General features: G+C 49.6%; 1 protein-coding gene and 3 non-coding genes across 4 annotated transcripts; all 4 read left to right on the top strand.

The window, feature by feature from the left end:
* Window positions 1–2,050: 2,050 nt before the first annotated feature.
* HSPA8 (heat shock protein family A (Hsp70) member 8) lies at window positions 2,051–7,548 on the top strand. Its single transcript, XM_075116044.1, has 9 exons — window positions 2,051–2,371; window positions 3,135–3,344; window positions 3,869–4,074; window positions 4,171–4,323; window positions 4,426–4,981; window positions 5,312–5,514; window positions 5,835–6,033; window positions 6,321–6,553; window positions 7,069–7,548. The coding sequence occupies exons 2-9, from the start codon at window positions 3,140–3,142 to the stop codon at window positions 7,264–7,266; spliced, it is 1,953 nt and encodes a 650-aa protein (XP_074972145.1). The 5' UTR covers window positions 2,051–2,371; window positions 3,135–3,139; the 3' UTR covers window positions 7,267–7,548.
* On the top strand, window positions 5,147–5,237 carry LOC142067667 (small nucleolar RNA SNORD14). The gene has a single exon (XR_012664123.1). It is a non-coding gene; the product is annotated as a small nucleolar RNA SNORD14 (small nucleolar RNA).
* Window positions 5,655–5,751, top strand: LOC142067665 (small nucleolar RNA SNORD14). Its single transcript, XR_012664121.1, has one exon. It is a non-coding gene; the product is annotated as a small nucleolar RNA SNORD14 (small nucleolar RNA).
* Window positions 6,639–6,735, top strand: LOC142067666 (small nucleolar RNA SNORD14). The gene has a single exon (XR_012664122.1). It is a non-coding gene; the product is annotated as a small nucleolar RNA SNORD14 (small nucleolar RNA).
* Window positions 7,549–22,216: the final 14,668 nt, after the last annotated feature.

Genomic DNA, 22,216 nt, shown 5'->3' with positions numbered 1-22,216 from the left:
GTACTTGTCAGTGTCCAGCCTACTTGGGCCTTCATTTCTCTGATACATGGTAAATGAGCTACTTCTGACCAGTATCTTAACAGCCTTTAATTCTAATGTAATGAGTCATTTGCCAAACTGCCCTCCTCCCTGCACTGACTCACTGTTGTTTTAGGCTGCCTTCACTTACTATCAGTCTATGGTGTGCAGTACGGTTGCACATCTAAATGTCTCTATTTAATTTCAAGGTGCAGGTAGTGCTATTCTTAGGTCCTATTGAAATTCTGCCTGTAATTTAAAAAAAAAACAAACAACACAAAAAAAACAACAAAAACAAAGCAAAGGCAATCCCTTGCTAACAGCACGGCTCCCCTGAGACTTGGGGCGGCGCAATGTGTTGGGCGAAAGTTAGCGCTGCGTCCCTGAGAAGCACCTCCTGTGTAGCCTGGGAGTTGGGAGCTCTGTACTCTGGACAGGGTGAAATGCTTTGCGTGCCATACCTAGTCAGATACGGGGTGATGGTTTGTGCTGACTTCCCTTATCTTAAAAGGCGGGGGAGGGCGACAGCAGTCTATGATATGGAGCCCTTTTCCCACAGCACCTCTTATCTGTAACCTTGTACACCCATGTTCCAACTCCAAACTGTGCCTTCTGTCATCGCTTCAAGGTCCACATTAAGATTCCAGCCCTGTGTGTGGCAGAGCAAGAATAGGAGAGCCTGTTGCTTGATGCGAGCCACTTCCCGTGGGTCAGCACTCCCACCGTATCTGCCGCAGGAGCCCAGGGAAACCAGAAATCCTTTTCTGTGCAGTTCTTACCCCCAATCATAGAAGTTTCTTTGCCCTTTTTCCTGCTGGATAGGGTCACAGAGGCTGGCCAGGATACGGGTTTTGTGCAGCCCTCTCCCTAGTAGCTCCCTCGTACTTTTTCACTCAGTGTTTTATGCCATGTAAACATTTTATGCAATTCACAGCATTCCTAGGGCCTGGCCTTACGTGATTTATGACCTCTGATCGGCTTTCAGCCTAAGGCGCTGAGACCAGCTAAACGATTGCAGTCTCCCATCTGCTCGCCTGATCCCCAAGGACACCGAACAGCCACAGTTTTACACTGTTCAGAGCCTCTGTTTCCTTTCCACAGAAGTAAGTCACGCTGAGCGTGCAGCACCGTCATGCAAACGGACGTCACATTGTCCCGTAGCTTGGTTTGGTGTTTTAGCACTGATTACAGACGGGAAAAATTTAGGATGGATTAAACGGAAGGACTGGCAGCTCTGGGCAGGGTGGATTCTGCTCTGTGGGGAAAGATATGGCTTCCTCTGCCTGGGCCAGAATGAGGGTGTGGGGAGAAATCGAACGTTGCCTTTTGCCTCGTTAAGCAGAATATGATCAGAGCAGCAATGTGCTGCTGCTATAGATCATTATACCGAGAATTAGGGAAGCAAACGCTACAGGAAGCCTTTGGGAAACGTCAGTTGCGAGAGTGAAAATGAGAAATGCCATCATTCCTGCCAGTGCAGAGGGTGACCCCCAGGCTCTGCCCCGGGGTGGGCCCCTTGCACCTCCGGCTTTCCCGTCAGAAAGCGAAACGCTCCTTTCTGGCTGGATTTGACCCGTTAATTCTGCTGTGAATTGTGTTTAATCGTGTGTCGTTGTGTGGAGCGGTACCAGAGCAACGCCGCCGCCAGCCCGCTCGCAGGGCTGCGGGGCCCGGCGCTCTCGCCGCCGCAGGGGCCGGGGCCGGACAGCGGCGCCCCCCCGCCGGCCTCCGCGCGGCGCCGCCATTTTGTGCCCAGCTCCCCGCCGCCCCCAGCCCGCCACACTCTATGCAAATTAACCCCCAGCCCCGCCATCGGAACGATCATCCACCCCAGGCGCCTTCCCCGCCGCGCGCGGAATATGCAAACGAGCCTACGGACGCCGTGTTGTGATTGGCTGTGTCTTCCCCTTCACCACCCACCCCGCCCCCTCCTTCGGCCTACGTTCGTCGGTGCCGTCACCCGGATGCGGCCGCTGGAGTACTCCCATTGGCTCCCGCGCACGCAAAGCTCCGCCCCCGCCCATTGCGCAGCGGTGGGCGGTTGAGGTGGGGGGGGGACGAAAGCGCATGAAGGTTCGAGAATACCGGCAGGCCGGCGGGCACGCCCCCTTCCTGCCTACGTCACGGCGGGCGCGGGTTCCGGCTCACGGCCATTGGCTGGAAGGGTGGGGGAATACGCGCGGTGATTGGCTGGACCGGAGAGAAGGGGCGGGCGCTTCTGGAAGGTTCTGCGGCGATATTTAAAGGCGGCGGGACGGGCGCCCACCGGTCTCATTCAGCAGCAGCTTTTCGCCGTAGCCGTCCTTCTTCGTGCGGGTCCGGGCTTGGGCCTCGGCCTTTCTGCGCCGCTCAGGTAACGGGGCCATCCGCCGGGACGGGGAGGGGGGTGGGGGTCGGGGGCGGCCTGTGCCCGAGGGGCTCCGGTGCTGGGGTGGGTGGGCATCGCGTGAGGGCGATCGGGTAGGGCTTGGGGGTTGCGTTGTGGGGGGTTGGGGGGCGGCCTTTGGTCGCTGCCCCGGCGGGTTTTTCTCCTTTCGGTGGGCGCTGTTGCCCCTTTTGTCCCCTCCTAAATCGGCCCTCACGGCGATTTCTGCGCTTTCCCTCTTCTTGTGTGGCTTAAACGGCCCGGGGCGGCGGGGAGGAGGGCGGGGGAGACCCGGAGCCCAGGTTCCCTCCCGGCGGGAACGACCGGGGAGGGTGTGGGAGAGGCGGAGCTGTGCCCGCGGGGCGGAGGAGCCCGCCGGGGTTTACGGTCCCCGGGCCGGGTGGGGACGGAGCGGGCTCTCCGGAGCGCCCCGCGGTGGTTGGGGGCGGGCCCCCGGGCGTGGGTGGGCGGCTGTGCGGCTGGGGCCGTGCCAGCCCGCCCGGCCGGAGCGGGGGGAAGCCGGGACCATGCTTTGCGGCACCTAAAATGTCCGCCCCCCGCCACGTGGTGCGGGCGGGGAGGTGCGTGACGGGAGGTGTAGTCCCGCGCCGCGTGGGCCACCCAGCGGCCGAGGTCTTAAATGCATTAACGGGCTGGAGAGCGGCCGCTGGCAAAGCGTGGGGTGACAGCAGCGAGCCACGCTAGCCCGAGTTGAATTTCACAGTGCAATATTCATTTCCTTCCCTCTCAGACAAGATGTCGAAGGGACCAGCTGTCGGAATCGATCTTGGCACCACCTATTCCTGTGTTGGCGTGTTCCAACACGGGAAGGTGGAAATCATTGCCAATGATCAGGGTAACCGGACCACGCCGAGCTACGTCGCCTTCACGGATACAGAGAGGCTGATCGGCGATGCTGCAAAGAACCAAGTCGCAATGAATCCAACCAATACAGTTTTTGGTAAGGCTGTAAGATTGATGTACTTCATGTACAGAAGCTTAGCATGGTGATGCTACGTGTTCTCTGCTTACAAGAATGACTCACTGATAACGGGGTTAAAGCTTCCTCTTGAAAATTAACTCCTAATTTGTTTTTAGTGTGAGTAATAAAACTGCATTACTAATAATTAAGCTTTTACTATGTACTGGGAAAGTACATGGCTTAGTTTAAACCCTTGAATCGCTGCAGGTTGTTCTTGGCAGTTAGTGTTAAGTGGGCTTGACTAAGTGTCTCGGTCTAATTCCTAGACTGCACTGTTGGTTTATGGAGCAGCAGCTGAGGCATGGCTGTGGTGGCTGCAAGGTGATACAGTGAGTTTGTGCATATCCGAGAGGTGGAACTTGGTGCCTGCAGCTGGGTCTTGACGAGGCAGTGCTAATTCGATCTTCAGTATAGCATTCTAGGGTTTTATGTATTGTTTTTAAGGGAGAACATCACGTTCTTTGTGAATGAACATATTTAATATGGCCATTACTATTTTCCAGATGCAAAGCGGTTGATTGGGCGTAGATTTGATGATTCAGTTGTCCAGTCTGATATGAAGCACTGGCCGTTCACTGTGGTGAATGATGCTGGCAGACCAAAAGTCCAGGTGGAATACAAAGGCGAGACAAAGAGTTTCTACCCAGAAGAAATTTCTTCCATGGTTTTAACCAAAATGAAGGAAATTGCAGAAGCATATCTTGGGAAGGTGAGGTTTAGGACTCAAATGAAATGTAATCACTAATTCTGTACATGAGACTAGCTAACATATGTAACTGACTGTTTTTGCTTGCCTTTTTTGTAGACTGTTACTAATGCTGTCGTGACTGTACCAGCCTATTTCAATGACTCTCAGCGTCAGGCTACGAAAGATGCTGGAACCATTGCAGGGCTCAACGTGCTGCGAATTATCAACGAGCCGACAGCTGCTGCCATAGCCTATGGTCTGGACAAAAAGGTATGCTATGGAGTGGCTGCACTCCCTGGTGTCCAACTAGTAAAGCTGCTAAACAGGCAGTAGAAAATGAACTGCATTATGAAAATTGATCTCTCCTTGCAGGTCGGTGCTGAAAGGAACGTTCTTATCTTTGACCTTGGAGGTGGCACCTTTGATGTGTCAATTCTGACTATTGAAGATGGCATCTTTGAGGTGAAATCCACTGCAGGTGACACTCACTTGGGTGGAGAAGACTTCGACAACCGCATGGTCAACCACTTCATCGCTGAATTCAAGCGCAAGCACAAGAAAGACATCACTGAGAACAAGAGAGCAGTCCGTCGCCTCCGCACCGCATGCGAGCGTGCAAAGCGTACTCTGTCATCTAGCACGCAGGCCAGTATTGAAATTGACTCTCTCTATGAGGGTATTGACTTCTACACGTCCATTACCAGAGCTCGTTTTGAAGAGCTGAACGCCGACCTGTTCCGCGGCACCCTGGATCCTGTGGAAAAGGCCCTGCGGGATGCCAAGCTCGACAAATCGCAGATCCATGACATTGTGCTGGTTGGTGGGTCGACTCGTATCCCAAAGATTCAGAAGCTGCTGCAGGACTTCTTCAATGGCAAAGAGCTGAACAAGAGCATCAACCCTGATGAAGCTGTGGCTTATGGTGCAGGTAATGATAAAAATTCACACAAAACTCTGCTAAAACTGCTGGGCGGTGATGTTAGGGAACTGGGTGCTGCCTGACTGAGCTGGAGTCTCAGCATTATTGGTGTAGGCCCTAGGTCTCCCACCTGAATCGGTAAGGCTACTCAAGCAGTGAGGAGCTTACCCTGACTTGCAATGATGAATCAGATTCCAAAGCCATTCGTAGTTTCCACCAGAAGTCTACTAGTGATGGCCAAAACCTTCCTTGGATGTCTGAGCGAGGCATGGGCTTAACTGGTGTGCATCTTAACTGTGTATCTGTTGCAGGCCTCCTAATGGTTTTTCTCTTCCCCAGCTGTTCAGGCTGCTATTCTCTCTGGAGACAAGTCTGAGAACGTACAGGATCTGCTGCTGCTGGATGTGACTCCCCTGTCCCTTGGTATTGAGACGGCTGGAGGTGTCATGACAGTGCTGATCAAGCGGAACACCACCATCCCCACCAAGCAGACGCAGACGTTCACTACTTACTCAGACAACCAGCCTGGCGTGCTGATCCAGGTAGGCGAGCGGCGCTGGGGGAAACTGATGTGCTCAATAACCGTAAGGCCCTGCCCAGCGCTTCAGTGATTGATACTTGGAGTTTCTTAGGCCAGAGGCCTTGCCCATGCTGTTGGTAAGGGGTGCTAATAAATAGGTGGTTGCTGTGATGAAAGTGATTCCAAAGCCATTCGTAGTTTCCACCAGAAGTCGAAAGACTTGTGTTGGTCCAAGTACCTTCCTTGGATGTCTGAGCGACCATGTCACTTCAGGATAACAACTTGTTATGATTTATTAGTGTGTGGTCAAATTTGACTTAACTTGCTGGCTCTTTTTACTAGGTTTATGAAGGAGAGCGTGCTATGACTAAGGACAACAACTTGCTTGGCAAGTTTGAGCTGACTGGTATTCCCCCTGCTCCCAGAGGCGTACCTCAGATCGAAGTAACCTTCGATATCGATGCCAACGGCATCCTGAACGTGTCTGCTGTGGATAAGAGCACGGGCAAGGAGAACAAGATCACGATCACAAATGACAAGGGTAAGGATTGCACGTTTCTGAGGGTGGAACAGTGGTTACCTGCTTAGTTTGGCTTGCCAGGCTCTGCTTTGTTGTGATCGACACTTGGCTATAAAGTGTGTGCAGTGGGCCTTTGTTTTAGTGCAGTAATCCGTGAGCTTCTAAGAAGGCCCGTGGTGTGGCTGAAGATGCAGGCATCTGGTAGTCATGGGCCTGCCTGCCCAAAGTGTTGATTTTGTAGTGTGTGGGGACTGTCAGTAACTTCAGTGGATGATAATGAGAACTGATGCGAAATCTGTGTTCTGCAGGCCGGCTGAGCAAGGAAGACATTGAGCGGATGGTTCAGGAAGCTGAGAAATACAAAGCAGAAGATGAGAAGCAGCGTGATAAAGTATCCTCTAAGAACTCCCTGGAGTCTTACGCATTCAACATGAAAGCTACAGTTGAAGATGAGAAGCTCCAGGGCAAGATCTCAGATGAAGACAAGCAGAAAATCCTGGACAAATGCAATGAAATCATCAACTGGCTGGACAAGAATCAGGTATGTCACATTCCGTGTTTGGTCAGTGTTACTTCTAGTCTCTGAGCTACAAAGAAAGCTCAAGAGGATGGAGGAGAACTACTGGTTGCTGTGATGAAAGTGATTCCAAAGCCATTCGTAGTTTCCACCAGAAGTCGAAAGACTCGTGTTGGTCCAAGTACCTTCCTTGGATGTCTGAGCGACCACAGCTTGCAAGTGTATGGCTTTCAGTTCCTCTTAATTGAGACTGGCTAGCTTGCAAGTACGATCCTCTCTAACCTTAGCAAGGTCCTCTTGCTCTGGGAGCACTGTAAGCTTTAGGAGTGATTAAGGGAGTTGTAAATTGGTCTAGTTCCAACAAAACCAACCTACCAAACAAATGCTCTTGTGTCTAACCCAGTGCAAGTCTGACTTGGGGCTGAAGACAGCCTAAAACCAAGCCCAGGCTCTGGAATACATAAGCCACATAGTGCCAGTGAACTGTGTTGCGCTCGCTTAGTGGGAGCAGTGGGTACTGAGCTGTTGCCCTTTTTCAGACGGCTGAGAAGGAGGAGTTTGAGCACCAGCAGAAGGAGCTGGAGAAGGTGTGCAACCCCATCATCACCAAGCTGTACCAGAGTGCGGGAGGCATGCCTGGCGGGATGCCCGGAGGGATGCCTGGTGGATTCCCTGGTGGTGGAGCTCCTCCGTCTGGCGGAGCTTCTTCTGGACCAACCATCGAGGAGGTGGACTAAAGCCCTGGAGAGATGCATTCCACTAGCAGTTAGTATTGGGGGGGCCCCCGGGTGGGGGTTAGATTGAAGGACCCAAACCTGTAGGCACATCTGGGTATATTCTGCCAGATTAAAACTCCATAACTGAGCTGCTGTAAAAATAAAAAAATTCTGGGCATTTAAAATACTTGAATATGTGCACAGGGGGGGAGATGAATATACCATTGCACTTTACAGTACTGTAAACAAGTGGAAATGCAATTTGTGTCCTAAGGAATAAAAACTATTTAATGGGCATCACAATCTCTCCGTCTCTGCTTCCTTCTGGCTGGGCTGGTGTGGAAAACAAAAGTGAACATAAACCTAATGGTCAATGAAGATCTCTATATACTAGCTGAGCTGTAACCACAAGGATTAGTGCTGGCTCCAGCTGAAGGAGCCTTGAGAAGAGAGGTTTCCTGTTGGAAACTGCCTCGTGTTCTGTTTTAGTGAAAGAGCTGTAGCCAGCTGTCATGTTCAGCCTTGTGCTTTGGAGGACAGGTGACACAGGAGCGTTGCTTTCAGAGGCAGCATGGGCTAAACTTACAGTCCAGTTTTTAGTGTAGTGGAGGATTACAGCAGCCACCATCACAGCAAAGGTGTTCCCTGTGCAATGTATGCAGCGTATCTTAAAAAAAGGGGGTAATTAAAGCTGAGTCTAGTGTATTCTTCAGAGAAGAGCTCCCAGAGCTAGTTACATTTAACCTGTGGCAGGAAAGAGCATCTTCAAAAATACAAAAATAATAAATGGATAATCCCCCTCTGGCCCGGGCAGCATTTATCCCCTCCTGGGAAGGTGAGTTCAGAGGTGGTTGTGTAGAGAAGTCACTGCTGGGTGGGAGGTGGCTTTGGGCAGCCACCTCTGCAGTACTGGTAGTGTTGCATAATAGTGCATGTATTAGCACATGTATGTAACATGTTACATACAGCACCAGCAGTACTGCTCCCAGGGAAGCCTGGCATACTGGAATGGCAAGTTTAAATTGTGGCCACAGTCTGTAAAATCATCTCTGCAATCGGCTATCTCGGTTGAAAGCAACTGGGAGCAACTACCCAGTCCAACTGCCTGGCCAGGTTAAAGCCAGTCATTAAGGGCACAGTCCAAATGCCTCATGAGCACTGACAGGTTTGGGGGGGCACCATTCTCCTGGAAGCCCCTCCAGGGTTTGACCATCCTCTTGGTGAAGAAATGCCTCTTCATGCCCAGCGTGGCCCTCCCATGAGGCAGCTCAGAGCTGCTGCCATGCATCCTGTCGCTGGATCCCAGGGAGAAGCGACCAGCACCTCCCTCGCCCCATCCCCTCAACGAAGCTGCTCCTCGGCCTCCTTTTCTCCAAACCAGGCAAGCCCCACGTCCTCAGCCGTCCCCACAGGCCGTGCTTTCCAGCAGTGTTCCCCTCTGGAGGCATCCAAGCACCTTCGCATCCCTTTTGAGTTGTAGCGCCCAGAACTGCACACAGTACTCAAGGCGAGGCTGCACCAGAAAATTAATTCAAATATGGAACAGAAGTGGCCCGAAGACGGAGCCCTGAGCAGCGCTGCTGGTGAGGGGTCACTGGCCAGGTGTTGCCCGTTCACTGCAATCCCTCGAGCCCTGCCATGCGGCTGGCTCTTCACCAGGGCACCGTGTACCTGCTCATCCCACAGCCGGGCAACTCCTCCAGAAGGAACACCATGAGGGGCGGCATCAAAAAACCTTTCTAAAAACCCAGAAAACCCACATCCATTGCCTTCCCCTCAGCCGCGAGGCGAGTGTCGTGGTTGAGGCCTTGCCGGCAGCTCGGCCCCACAGAGCCCCCGGTGGGACGGGGGAGACAATCAGAAGGGTGAAAGAGATAAAGACAGGTAAAGTAAAGCCTGCATGTGTAAGCACAGCAAAACAAGGGATTCGGCGTTCTGCCATCTCCAGGAAAGCCGGGCTCCCTCACGCGTAACGGTGACTTGGGAGGGCAAACGCCAGCTCTCTGACCGCGTGTGCGTCCCCACCGTCGTGTCCCCCGACTTCTTCCCCCAGCTATTATTGCTGAGCACGACATTACGTGGGCTGGGCCATCCCTTGGGGTGGTTGGGGTCAGCTGTCCCTTCCCAGCTCCCTGTGCCCCCCAGCCCGCTCGCTGGGGGGAGGAGCAGGAAAGGCCTGGGCTCTGCGTAAGCACTGCTCAGCAATAACTAACACGTCCCTTTTTCATCTCAAACCCCAAGCACAACCTGTACAAGTCCCTCTGAAGAAATTAAACTCTATCCCAGCCAAAGCCAGCACAGCGGGTGAGCAGGGCAGCGACCGTCCCCTGCGACCCCCGTGCTGTCTGTGCCTGCTGATTGCAATGTCATTTGCGTTGCCAGGAGGATAATATAATTTACTAATACTGCCTGAGGAATAACCGAAACCTTAATTCCAGCACTTTCTCACAAAATTGCGGGGCGGGGGGGGCACCATGCTCTCGCGTTGGTACGGCACTCTGCATCTCCGCCTGGGGCTGGCGCAGCCTGCCGGCGCTCGGCCATCAGATGGCAGCACCTGACCGCGGCATGGCGAACAGGAGCCTTTTTTGGTCCCGTCCCCACCCCCTGCCCCCTTTTTTTGAATTAAATCCCCCCCCCCCCCAAATGTTCATGGCATTTAATTCTGTCTGTCGCAGCATCGCCCGTTAAGTGTGCAATGCCTTTATTGCCATGGGGGACACTAAATGAAAATGCTAATTGGAGAGTGGTGTTCTAGGGTATTTTAGAAACAGTGCCTTAAGCCAGCACAGTTTTTAATGGCAGGCATTCCTGGGGGTTGTCAGAGCTATGATTTAAAGTTACCAGTCTTGTCAGGCTAAGCGATGAGGTTGCACAGTGCAAATTATGACAAGCAGAGGTACCGGCTGAGGGTCAGGCCACGGGGGATGTGAGACTGAGCAGGGGAGAGGAGGGGCTGCTTCTTGCCGGCACTTGCACAACAGCATAGGCAGTTTTAGTGAAGTAAATGAATGAAAACAGTGTCAAACTTGTGAGTTTTTTCGTTCAGAACAGCAAAGAAGCCTGAGGACTTGTGTGCAAAACAGGGGAACTGGTTCTAGAAGTTCTCTTTTCTTTTCTTTAAAAACTTGAATTCAATTTTTTCTCTGTTAAAAAACTTAAATTTAAGATTTTTCTTTTTCTGTTACAAGTGTTTCTCAATTAGGCGCAGATTGGTTAATAGGCTGGAATCCTCCACAGCCCTACCTGGTGAGGCTAATGTCAAGGGCAACCACCTGCGGCCATCGTGTTTCTCTGCTGCTGCCCTGGGTGCAAGAACAGAGGCAAAGGAACAAATGCAGGTAAATCTACACAATTTTATTTTCTGCATCTTTTGAGAATATTGTTTTCTTCTGAAGTGGCAGGGTACTCAGCTTTATTCGCTTTACTGGTGAGGAAGGTGTGTCTCTGTAGGGGCAAACAGAAGTGTGCTGCATCTGACAGGGAGAGCAGAGCTCTGCAGGAGGCAAACTCCCTGTTCAGGTTCCCAGCTTTCCTAACTAGCAAGTTTTCCAGGAAGGCAGCTATTGCAATGGCTTGATCTGGGGCCGCTCAGCTCCTGTGCCTGTGATAACACCTATTTCTTTCTTGTAAGATCTGCCCAGTTATTCCCTTCCTCTAAGGGCTATGAAGGAGCTGGCCATGTGATTCACGTCCTTTGGTTACTGCCTTACTGGAAAGGGCCAAATTAATTCATAGTTTATTTAGGGGGCCTCAGAAGCTGCCGGGGTTTCATCTCCATGGAAAGGCTCACGCGGGTTGCTTTTCCCATAACAGCAACATTGTAAAGGAAAGACCATTCATTTTGAATTTAGCATTGCAGCTTCCCACTGGAGCCTCAGTGGTGAGCAGAGGGCCTTTTCCAAGTCTCTCTGCTTGGTATTGAAATGCTGGGGGAATAGTTCTCCTGCACGGTTCCATACTGAAGTGCAGGGGTCTGAAATGCTGGTGTCCGGGGGCAGCCTCTCCCTGCAGCTACTCTCAAATGCTTTAGAGGCTAAGGAATAGTCAGTGGAGTAAAGTCCAGCTAAACTGAGATCTATCAGTGACCAGTGTTGTCTGTCTTGGAGGCAAGCACGAAAAATGTCTTGGTAAATAGGCTTAAGGGAGGGTTTTTACTTGATATTTCACCAGAGGAGGCTGAATTTGCTGCTGGTAACACAACGTGCTGCGTAGCCCATTCACAAGGCAGGAATTAGCTCAGGTGTTTGTTTTACAAGCCTGCTTGGACTCTGGTGACTGCTTTCTGGGTGTCTTCACCAAGGTGAATTACACCTCTTTTCCTTTTCAAAGTTTTGGTGTCTGTTTTCAGAGATGAAGGGTGCTGTGGCTGTTTTGTAGAACAGGCAAGGAATGTGTTGCTGGCTTGCCCCTGTAAAAGCTTCTGCTTTGGGGTATTACCAAATTTCTCCGTGTATTTATGTGTGAGAAGGAGAGACAGAGTGCATTTATTTTTTGATAGAACTGGGATAGAGGTATGCAGCCCAGGTTTGGACTTGAAGGAGGTTGCTGCTGGAGTCAGTGACCCAGCTGGGGGAGCGCTGCATTCTTGCTAACTGGTGGGAAGCCGTAGCTGGGGTAGAGTCAGGCCGATTCTCTAAGCAGCCGCGTCAGCTCTGTTCAAGCACCTAATTCAGCTTGTTGGAAAACCACAGCCTAAGGCTTACACTGTGAGTCAAGGAACAGAGGTAAGAAAAAAGCTCTGGGTTCCTTGTACAGATTTATTATAAAACATTAAGTACTCTGCTATTGATGCAGGGAAACCTGTGTTTGTTCTGGGACTCAGACCCAGTTTATTTCCTACACATACTGCAAAATGCAAAGAAGGGCACATTTGAAGAAGCTTACACACTTTCTAGAAGACAAAAGCATATTTTTTGGGGGGGTTAAATGCTCATGTTTTGCCAGCAAATCCAGTTTTATAATCTGCAGTAGCCTTAAGAGTAGTTAACCACGCTGCACTTGACTTTCCTACCTTGGAGAAGAAGGAACCCCTTAACCCCCAACAACTGCAAAGGTGCTGTTAACTCTTTCAGATAATCCTTAGGAACACACACACACACACACACACAAAAAAATTATAAAAACAGCTCAGAAAAAGTGAGACCTGGGTGTTCAGTGGTGGGTGGCAACAGCTGGTTGTAATGAAAGGGCATGAATCAAAGCTGTTGTTTGAAATGGGCAGCATAGAAGGGCTTGGTGTAAAGGCAAAGTGCAGCTAAACCAGGGGCCAAGCAGCCTGCTCGCTGCTGAGCCTCAGTACTTGTCTCCTCTCTCTGGTCAAGTGCCTGTTTTTTCATCGCAGGATTGACTCCGTGGCTGTTTTGTTCAGGCTGAAAGCCAGGAGCGCTTGCTGGAGGAGGTAGTCAATGCAGAGGTCCTGGGCCTTGAAAAAGCAAGCAGTAATAGGTTAGCTGTCTTTGAGCTGTGCACCCAAGTCTGCACCGAATAAAGTCTTTTGCTAGCCGCCAGGCTGCAAAGCCAGGGGTGCCTGGCCAGGAGCGGGGTGGAGGTCCCCGGGCGTGCGGGTAGCCGGCAGCGGCCATCCAGGCCGTCTGGCACACGGGATGGAGGGCTGGCCGCTCAGGTGGGATCCCCCGGGTCCTGCCGTGCCAAGGGCTGCATAGCCCACGCTCCCCGTGCAGAGCAGTGTCTGAGCAGCGGCTGCGGGCAAGCTCGTGGGGTCCCCCAGTTCCTGCCCCTGCTTTCTGGGGGTCAGCCCGGAGCCCTGCAGTGGGACGGGCTGCTCTGCCACTGCTTGCCCCGCTCTTCCTCAGATCAGTCGGTGCCTTCGGTTTTCAAGCCCCTTTCCACTAGCTCTGAAGGACAATACAACCTGTGGCAGAGGGATACAAAGACATACCCGTTATGGGCTGGTTTATGGGCTTTGGCAGAAAATAAAGCAAAACTCTGGCCGTATCCACCTGCGTTCCATGTATCACGTGGGATTCTTTGACATTTAAAAGCGGCAACGCAGCGCCTGAGGATGGCACCTGGGAGCAAGGTACATACAGTCACCTGATCTGCAATCTCTGCCCAGTCACTGGATTTATTAGCAGCCCTGCCTTTAGTTAGCAGGCAAATGGGTACTCCTCAGCCCTCCCTCTCCCCTCGTGCTTCTTCTGCTCTTATTCCTCTATCCCACATCATCATCCCCTTTCTGTCGATTTTCCAACAATGCCTAATTCTATTATTTTGAATGATTTCCCTCCGGGTGGTAGTTTATTTCTGTCATCAAATCTCTGATGAAATCTTTAGACATGAAATATTTAGCCCGATACCAACAAATCGCACATAGTGTTAACGTGTCACAAGCTGCCTGGAGACAGCATTAGGCTGTAATTTGAAAGCGAGTGAAGTGATAATGCCATGCGCACTGCTTTTGTGAGCATGCATTAATGCATCTTTTGCCAGGGCTGGTCATTGACAGCAGATCGACTCTCACTAATAGTATGCGGGAGGGTGGCAAAATTGGGGGTGATGCAGAAAATAAAGCATATTGACCAGCCAACTGCAGCGCCTCAGTAGCCTTTAATCTATTATTGCCCTTGATGGGGATGTTTTAATGCAACTTTACTGTCAATCGCATTTATAGCCACACACTCTGCCTGCTGGGGAGCACTGTGAAAATGGCAGAACTTGGATCATGCTGTTGCTTAGAGCTCATAGTTATTGATTGTGACCAGGCTCAGGAGTCTGGGTTATAATTATTTCATTAAACCATTTAATGGTTATCAAATATGAACCCTTCTACCATTCCATTTAGGAAATGCAGCAAGCTTTAAGTTTTATTGCTAATCCATGTTGATCTTATTTTTTCTTAAACTGTCCAATGCTCCCAAGTGGTCGCTCTTCCCCTGCCAAGGCTCTCTGTGTATTGATCCCAGGAGAGCCGCTCTCAGCGACACTGGCCTCTCACATGGCACAGAGAGACGGGATTTATACAGAAGTGAGCCTGCGTTAACAGATCATCCCGAATAATAACTGGACACCCTGGTGCCCTCTCTGACCTGTTTTTGCCATGGCAGAGTCACTCCTGGTTTGCTGGCAGGGAAGCTAGAAAAATACTGTCAGCCCTGCCTGGGGGGAGAAGACTCTCAATCTCTTCCTTTATGGAAGACATTCCGTGCCTCAGTTTCCCTCTGCCTCAGTTTCCCATTTGGCCAATGGAGTTACTTGCTTTTTTTCACTCACTTGGGGTTTAGGGATGAAATAGGCTGATTATTATGACCAAAATCCTCCCCTTATGCAAAGACAGGCTGTTCATGTCTCTAAAGGAGGGAGGAAATTCTCCTTCCAAAGTGTTCTTGAATTTTTTCATGAGAATGAAAACAATTACATGGCTTTTATCATATAACCAGAGCACGGCTGCATCCCACTTGGTCCTAAATGTTTGAGGCAGCCTTAAAAGTATGATAGGCAAAACACAGTCTGTCGCTGCATCTCTGACACTGAGCATTTGCCTCTCTCCCCTGGGTGTGTTTCTGTAATGTGGCAGCTTAAAGTACCTTGTACTGGTGTAACAGGATTGCACAGGGTCACGGCAGAGACAATGTGTTTTTGGGGAGCTGCTTTCAGTTCCTGAACAGCTAGAGGTGCAAGAGCTGTTGCTGGCACTATCTTTGTGGGCTTTGGGCTTGTTTTTCTATTAAAGTGGGCCAAGTCCTCTGAATTCCTTTTAATTTCACTTTTCCTCTGAGTGGCAGATTAAACCAGGGTTTAATTCCTGTAACTGAAAAGCCCCATAGGAATCAAAGGAACTGTAGAAATCTCAGGGACTCTCATCAGCTGCCCCAGGGCACACTCCTGCCCTCTCTGACACCCAAGGGCCTTTCGAAAATCACACAGGCCTCATGATTCAAGGATGGAAAAGCTGGGTGAACCCATTCTAGGGGGATAGGGAGGCTTTGAGGAAGTATCTCGGTATGCATTTGTATTCCGGATCCATTGAAATCCTGTATTATTCGTTGGCACCTTTTCATTAAAACCCTGGATGCTCTGGAAAAGCTATATCTTAATTTGAAGAAACCGATTCCTTTTTTCTGTGGGCAGGCGATAGAGTTTCTGCAGAGTCCTTTATCAGTATTCTGTGCTGCCTTCTGGCAGCTGCTCATTTTATGTTGCCTCAACCTATGCTGACCTCATTTTCTGTCACAGAGCAGTGAAGGATTTAGTAAAAATTAGTTATATTAGTAGCTCCCGATACAGCCAGTTTATTTGTGATATGACAAATATTTCAGCCATTAGGATCTTTCCATCTCTTAGCAGCTTAAATGCACTCACTTATATTCCAAATCACTGCTTAATTTAAAAGCCTATTTGTCTAGATTGTTCCAGGCATGAAAAAAAATGCGGAACACTTACCCTTTCAAATAGGCCTGTAGCACAACCGGAGTTGTGCCTGTGATTGGATCTCCTGCTCCATAACTTTACACTCAGCGAAGCCACAGACTAATCACTTAGTGCACAGCAGAAGCACATCAATTCCACAGAGGAAGGGTGGGCGCGACACCGAAGATGCGGAGGCTGGATTGCTGCCTTCTCCCCTCCGTGCAGTGATTCACCGGCTGTGCCTCAGTTTCCCCACCTGCCCTGCTGGGATGTGGAAGGCAGTTGCCAGCTTTCTGGACCTGCTCAGTCGCCCAGCAGTTTGGGAATACTCTGTGTGCAAGTGCAAGAAAGCCACTGCAGGGTTAGGGGAGGGCAGGAGGGCTACAAAGCTGGCAGGAGATGTGCTGCTTTGATACTCTGGGGGGGGATTTCATGTTTCCTGTGACCCAAACACTTCTGCAAAGTAGATAAACTCGTGGCAATGCCTAATATCTTCAGCCTTGCTGGCCTCTTTTCTCAGTCCTACAGTTCGGGGAGGGGAAGGCAGAACCTCAGGGAAGATGCTGGGATGCCCCATCCCAGCTGCCGTGCCTCGAACTCCTCCTACCCTTCAGCCAGGCCATTCCTCCAGGCTTTTTTCCACAGCCAGGAGGCCTGGATGATGCTTTTAGAGACTGACACATTTTTATTTGTTTGAGATAACATCAGGATGTAACTGCGGGGTTGCTTTAAGGAATGCGCTGGCTCTTGCAAAGACCCCAGTGAAATCCCAGGAGCTGCTGACGCTCCTGCTGCGCGAAGGTGGCCAGCTCTGCTGGGCAAGCTGGGCTGCCGGGGAGCAAACCCATGCTGCTCTCCCTGTGCTGAGTGTCTGCCTGGCCAGTGAAAGTCATTACAGGACCAGAGTTTTCTCTGCCAGCTCCTTCCACAGGTACAAGAGCAGGTTTCTGCCCGCGTACTGCCGTCGCCTGCCTCCAGCCCTGTGCTGGTTCCTCTGTTGGTCTCTAATGGACACGTTTAAATTCATGAGCCGTAGCGGTTTAAAGCTAGCAAAAGCGAGTGCTGTCAAAGACTTAGCTGTTTTTGTTGGAGGGATGAGCTTTTGTTTAACTGGCTGTGAAGAGTCCACAGGTAGGTTGTGTGATGCATTTGCTGCTGTTTCTGGCACCCCTATTTTACCTTCCCTGCAGGTCTGCAAACCTTCCTCCCCCTCCAGGAGCTCCCCGCCTGCCCCTGGATCTCAGATGTCCCTGTCTGGATTAGAAACACTAGGCATTGCCTTCAGTCTTTGAGTCTCATGTCCTAAAAGTCAGAAGTTTATTTGCGAGTTGGAAAGGATCCACAGGTTAACCCAGCTAACATCTGCCTGCAGGGCTCCATAGAGGGAGCCAATTCCAAGCCTTTACCCGGGGACCATGTGTTATTCCTTCCCCTGGTTTTCCCTAGCCGCCTCCCATTTAGGAAGCTGCTGTTTCTGGATCACACCTTGCAGCTTTGCAGGCAGATAGTGCTAGATTTCATGAAGTACAGAGCAATGGGAAGCAAAGTAATTTGCCAGCTCCAAAAGGCAATTGCTGAAAGTGTCATTTGCTTTTGAAGGAAGGTTTTCTTGCTCGTGGCATTAGTCCCTTGGGCTTGCAGCCATTGCCTGCTGCTGATAATCCTGCAGAGCATCCTTTATGGTTGAGAAGAAGTCAGAACAGGAATTTAAAAGTAAAATCCTGTCACATGCAATTACTGCTTTTGATTGTGTCAGCTGGGATGTTTGAGATCTTCTCTAAAGGTAAACTATCTCTAAAAATATATTGTGTTTTATAGTAGGTTATGGCAGAGGCTTCTGACTAAAAATAGTTATCCTAAGGTAACCTGGTCTTGATAAATTCTCCTGCACCTTTCACAGTTAAGGAGTTATGATGGAGACATATTTAATTGCTAGAAAAAAACACACAAAACCAGAGCAAACTGTAATTCTTGCTTAGTTTCACTATTCAACTTGCAAGACTCTAGGAGTTCGAATGCTGATGGAAGTGTATCGATTTTCCCCTATATTGAATGCTTCCAAAAAAAATCTCAACAAAAAAACCCAACCCACCTCCCGTGATGCAAGTCCCATGGTTCCAATTAAAATCACCTGTTAACTTAAAAAGGTCTCTTTTAAAAAAGGGTTTAAAAGATTTTCATTTAATTGATTCAATGTAAAATGCCCTTTACAATTACCACTATAAACTACTTGTTTCCCACTGAGTAAGACCCAATTTGAGATGTTTATCAAGACTTTGCACTCTTTCCACTCTTCATACTGAGTTCTTAAATTCCTTATTGACAACTTGCATCTGTCAGCAATGGATATTTTTAGTTTGTTGCAAGAAAGCTTTTAAAAGGTTGTAATGGCTTGATTTTGCCTCTGTGGTCTCAGGCAATAAATCAGCTCTGAATGGCCTCGTAAGTGTGGCAGCACTGGGTGCCCTTTATTCCAGAACAGTAAAATGACATGATTTAACAAATTTCTTCTTTCCTTCCTCTGAGTAATTCCACACAGGCAGTGCTGTTCAGTGCAAAGGTCCCACCCCGCGTTCTTCTTTACTTTTTTGTGTCTTACAATAAACTTCTTCACAACTAATAAACATTGTGACACTGGTTTCTGCTGAAGTCTCTGTGGCTTTGATTGTGGGGCTGGTATAGAGCTTTGTCCTCAAAAGACTGACACCAACAACCCCCCCGATTTAATTGAGATGAGTGTGTTTTGATTAGAAGACAGCAATTCATTATTTGAACACATTTGCACTGTGCGTACAGATGATGGACAGTTTTTCAGCTGGGTGAGACGGGCAGAATAGCACTGGGTTTGCAGCGCACAGGGTACATACATGTCCCCTTATTGTATTTTAGCTCTCAAAGTCTATCAGGGGAGAATTTATCCATCCAGAAAGCCACCACATTGCGTGCCTGTGAGCTGGATGGTTTTACGGGCAAGTCATCCCACACTGCCCCATATTCTGAGAAGGGGACCCAGACCCCAAAGCTCATCCTTTGACATAAGGCAGAAAGGCCACAGAAATTAGCCAGCCACCCAGGGAGGAGGAGCAACTGATGGAGAAGAGAAAGAAAAGGCTTGTAATAAAGGATTCAGAAGTCAAAGCCCACCTTGTTTGGTGTTTTGAGGAGGCAAGGGAGCCTTCGTCTGGGGAAAGGCAGTTTTCCCATTTAGTTGAAGACTTGCAGTGCTCTGAGAAATCAAGTCATTCCTGTAACCACAGCTCTCTGGGCCTGTGAGATACTAACATTTTAGCCATAAACCCCTCCTACTTTTCAGTTTTTACACCATGGGACCCTTTGAGCCCTCAGGTTTCTTGCAGAGACAAGCACCAGGGAAGGGTCTTTCTGCAGAGCTGAGCTGGGGCTATCGAGCTCAGCTGTGCTGCCTGTCTCTAGGTAGCAGCTGGCAACTGGATTTTTCCCCAGAAAAACCAGCAGCTCCTCTGGGCTTGCAGGTCATTTGGGCACCAACAGCAAAGAGATTTTTCTCCTTTGCAGACATCATGGATTGAATTTAGCAAATACCAGTCCTGCTTCTGAGGGGTGCTTTAAATTCACAGCCTTCACACTGTTAAGCTGAGCCCGCAAAGCTGCTGTTCCTCAGCCCCAGGGTGCCAAACCCTCGCCCTGCCCACCCTGTAGCATGCATCCCGGGGTGCAGGGGCATGGAGATGCATCTGCCCTGGCTCTTCAAAGCGCAGCCAGGAGAGGTTGTTTTTTTTTTTCTCTGTAAACCCATTTGTGTCTCTGTTAAAGCAGGCACTCTCAGCCAAAGGAAAACCCTTCCATTCAGCACCATGAGTGCTTGGAACTTGCACATCTTTCCCCCTGCATATAACAGCCTGGCAGCCAAGGTGCAACCACATCTCCCCTCCTCAAAACGGGGGCTGGCGGTTCATGCCATTTACTCTGGCTGGATTTCAGCCTTTTCCCACCACTTTGGGGGTATTTGGATCTAGCTTTTTCTGCCCAAATATTATTCTGAATTAGTGTGTGGATGTGAGGTGTCTCTCTGTTTTTTTTTTTTTATTATCCCCTTGGAACAGAAAAAAAAAAAAGCTGAAATAATATATTATCAGCTCGAGGGAGCTGCAGGTAGATATACAGCAGTGCCTGAGCTCTGCTCTCCTTAGTCTGACAGTGCTTTAAGGAAAGAGTAGATTAAAAACAGGGTAAAAGTTAGAAAACCTGAAGCTGGCCCTGCTCTGAAATATTTGCCCATGTCCAGCTACACACCTGAACCACCCTCTACCGCCTTTGGAGTACAGGAATGAGTATGTGAGTTTGCCTGGGGTGTGCCGTCCTTTCCTGACCCAGCCTGCACGTTTCCAACCCGAGGATGAAGGCGAAGGCTTGCTACGTACATCGGGAGCAGGAAGAAACCTGCTGGCCGCTGCACGGAGAGTGGAGCAGCCCGGAGCAGCTGTAAGCACCGTATTTTTCCTCTCCTCTGGCCCGGCTGTGCTTTTTTTGGCTCACCTGGCAGGGCGGCAGCTCGCTGTCGGTTGCAGTGCGGGCTCACCCTTGCTGCGGATAACCGGAGGACTGAGGCGATGCCAGGCAAAGTGGGGTGAAGCAGGAATGCTGTGTGGGTGATGCCTCAACCCCCTGAAACACTCGCCTATCTCCTTTCTAACGGTGGGGAAATTGAGGCACGAGCGATTTTTTTCGCCCCTAAATGCAAGCAGTGACTTTCTAAGGCTCTGAGAGTGGGTCAGCCAGAAGCGCAGGTATTGATCTGAGGTCAAATCCTGCCTCTTCTCTCTCCTCCAAAAAGGCCATGTTTGTGCTGCTTAGCAGTAATGCGCAATTTCTCTTTAATAAAATACGCTTAGAGTCACCTAGCGTGCTAAAACCTGGCCCAGCTCTCTAACCTAGGTTTGCTGCTAATACGAAAGCCTCATGAATTACCCCAATTACAGTTTCACAAACAGAGAATTTGTTTCCACACTTTCAATCAAAACTCTAGCCGGACCGGGGACAGAGAAGACGTTAGCTTACAGCCCCCGCTGCAGACGTGCTAATTACAGCCCACAACAGGTTAAAGTGTCCAGCACAAAGGTGATAAGTATGGGTGTAATTATGGGTTGCTGTTGGCGCTTAATTAGGATAGCTGTAATTAGCCTATTTTTCCCAATCTTCATTTAGCAGCTAACAAAATCAAATGGAAAATATTTTAATTTAAAAGGCCTTCTCGGCATAGGGTTACTAGAAGAGACTTAATTACTCATTGATAACTATGAGGTGGAGAAATCGCTTCTTTTGTGCCAGTAGTAATGAAAAGCAAGGCTGTTAGCCAAAAAATAATATCCAGCAGGTTTAACCCTGGAATTTAGGTTTCAGTCCATGTAAAATCTGGGAGTTCTCACCTTCGGTTTAGTGAAGCTTAACTTGCAAACTGGGACCTAAACCTCCAGGGAAAGGTCTCGCTTCTCTTTTCTGGGTTCAGGGGAGGCTGAGCCCGATCAAGGAGAACCTGGGGTCCCAGTGCACCCTGGCTTTCCTGCCCAACAGGCACCTCCATCTGCTTGGTGGTCAGAGGCTGCTTCAGAGACTTCTGAGCACGTTTAAACACCAGGGCTAGAAGCAGAGTTTCCCCTCTTCCTAGCAGAATTACAAAGCAAAAGGGGAGAGAATTGGGAAGTTTTAAGAGGGAAGTTTTTGGGTGCGGGTTTAGCAGTAGGGGGGCATAGAGAGGAGTAGTTTTTAATTCAGGTGCCCAGGGTCCAATTAAGTCCTGTTTGTATTTGAAATATTTGTGCTGTCAGAGCCTCCTTAAGGCTCTGAAAGTGCCTCCGTGCAAGTGGCAGGCTGGTGTGCTGATGGCAGCGTGAAAAGCCCTCTCACTGCCTTGTGTGGGATCTCCAGCCTCTGGACAAGGAAAAACTGTGGAAAAGCTTAGTTTCCTTAAGGTTAAATAAAATAACCAACTTCCCAGTCACTGCTGGTGTTGTGGGAACAGGGCACAACTCATATTCAACATATCAGGCTTTGGGGCATTGCTTTTTTTAAAGAAACCCCTCCTGCTAATGTCCCTGTGGATTAGGTTGCTCATTTACTGGGCTTGAAAACATTTTCCTGTTCACAAGCTAACCAGATGAGACTCTAAGATTCCTCTCTTTCTTGTTCATTTAGGGGTGAAAAATTGCCAGCAAGAATTCAATTAGCATCATATCTGCTTAGCCCGGACTGCGCTGAGGGCCTTCCTATACCCATACTTTCACTGCATCGTCTTCACAATAGCAGCATCTGCTTTATTATGAGTTGCCTAATTGATTCTGACATGCCCAGTTATTATATGTTAACAATGTCCTCTAGGGTGAGTAGTTAGAGGGAAAGGGAGGGGCAATCACAAAGATGTTTTCCTTCTGTTTCTTGGACCTTCTTTCAGAATTAAAAGCTGTGGCTGACCTATTGCATTGCCTTATTCACAGAAAGGTCCCCGACTTCTGGACCTAACTTACTTGTAAATGCCGGTGGCAAAGTTTCCTCTGGAAGTTTGGTATTGGTTTTGGGGTTTTTTTCCCCTCCATTAGAAAATGCATATTCAGCAATGTCAGGAAGG

The sequence above is a fragment of the Phalacrocorax aristotelis genome, chromosome 22 (assembly GCF_949628215.1).
Source record: "Phalacrocorax aristotelis chromosome 22, bGulAri2.1, whole genome shotgun sequence".
Lineage (NCBI taxonomy): Eukaryota > Metazoa > Chordata > Aves > Suliformes > Phalacrocoracidae > Phalacrocorax > Phalacrocorax aristotelis.
This window is presented reverse-complemented; position numbering and strand designations above follow the sequence as displayed.

Excerpts from the sequence above, each read along its gene's own strand:
- HSPA8 (XM_075116044.1), top strand. The coding sequence starts at position 3,140 with ATGTCGAAGGGACCAGCTGTCGGAATCGATCTTGGCACCACCTATTCC. Across the intron at positions 5,515-5,834 it reads AGCCTGGCGTGCTGATCCAG|GTTTATGAAGGAGAGCGTGC; the intron begins GTAGGCGAGCGG and ends TCTTTTTACTAG. Across the intron at positions 6,554-7,068 it reads ACTGGCTGGACAAGAATCAG|ACGGCTGAGAAGGAGGAGTT; the intron begins GTATGTCACATT and ends GCCCTTTTTCAG.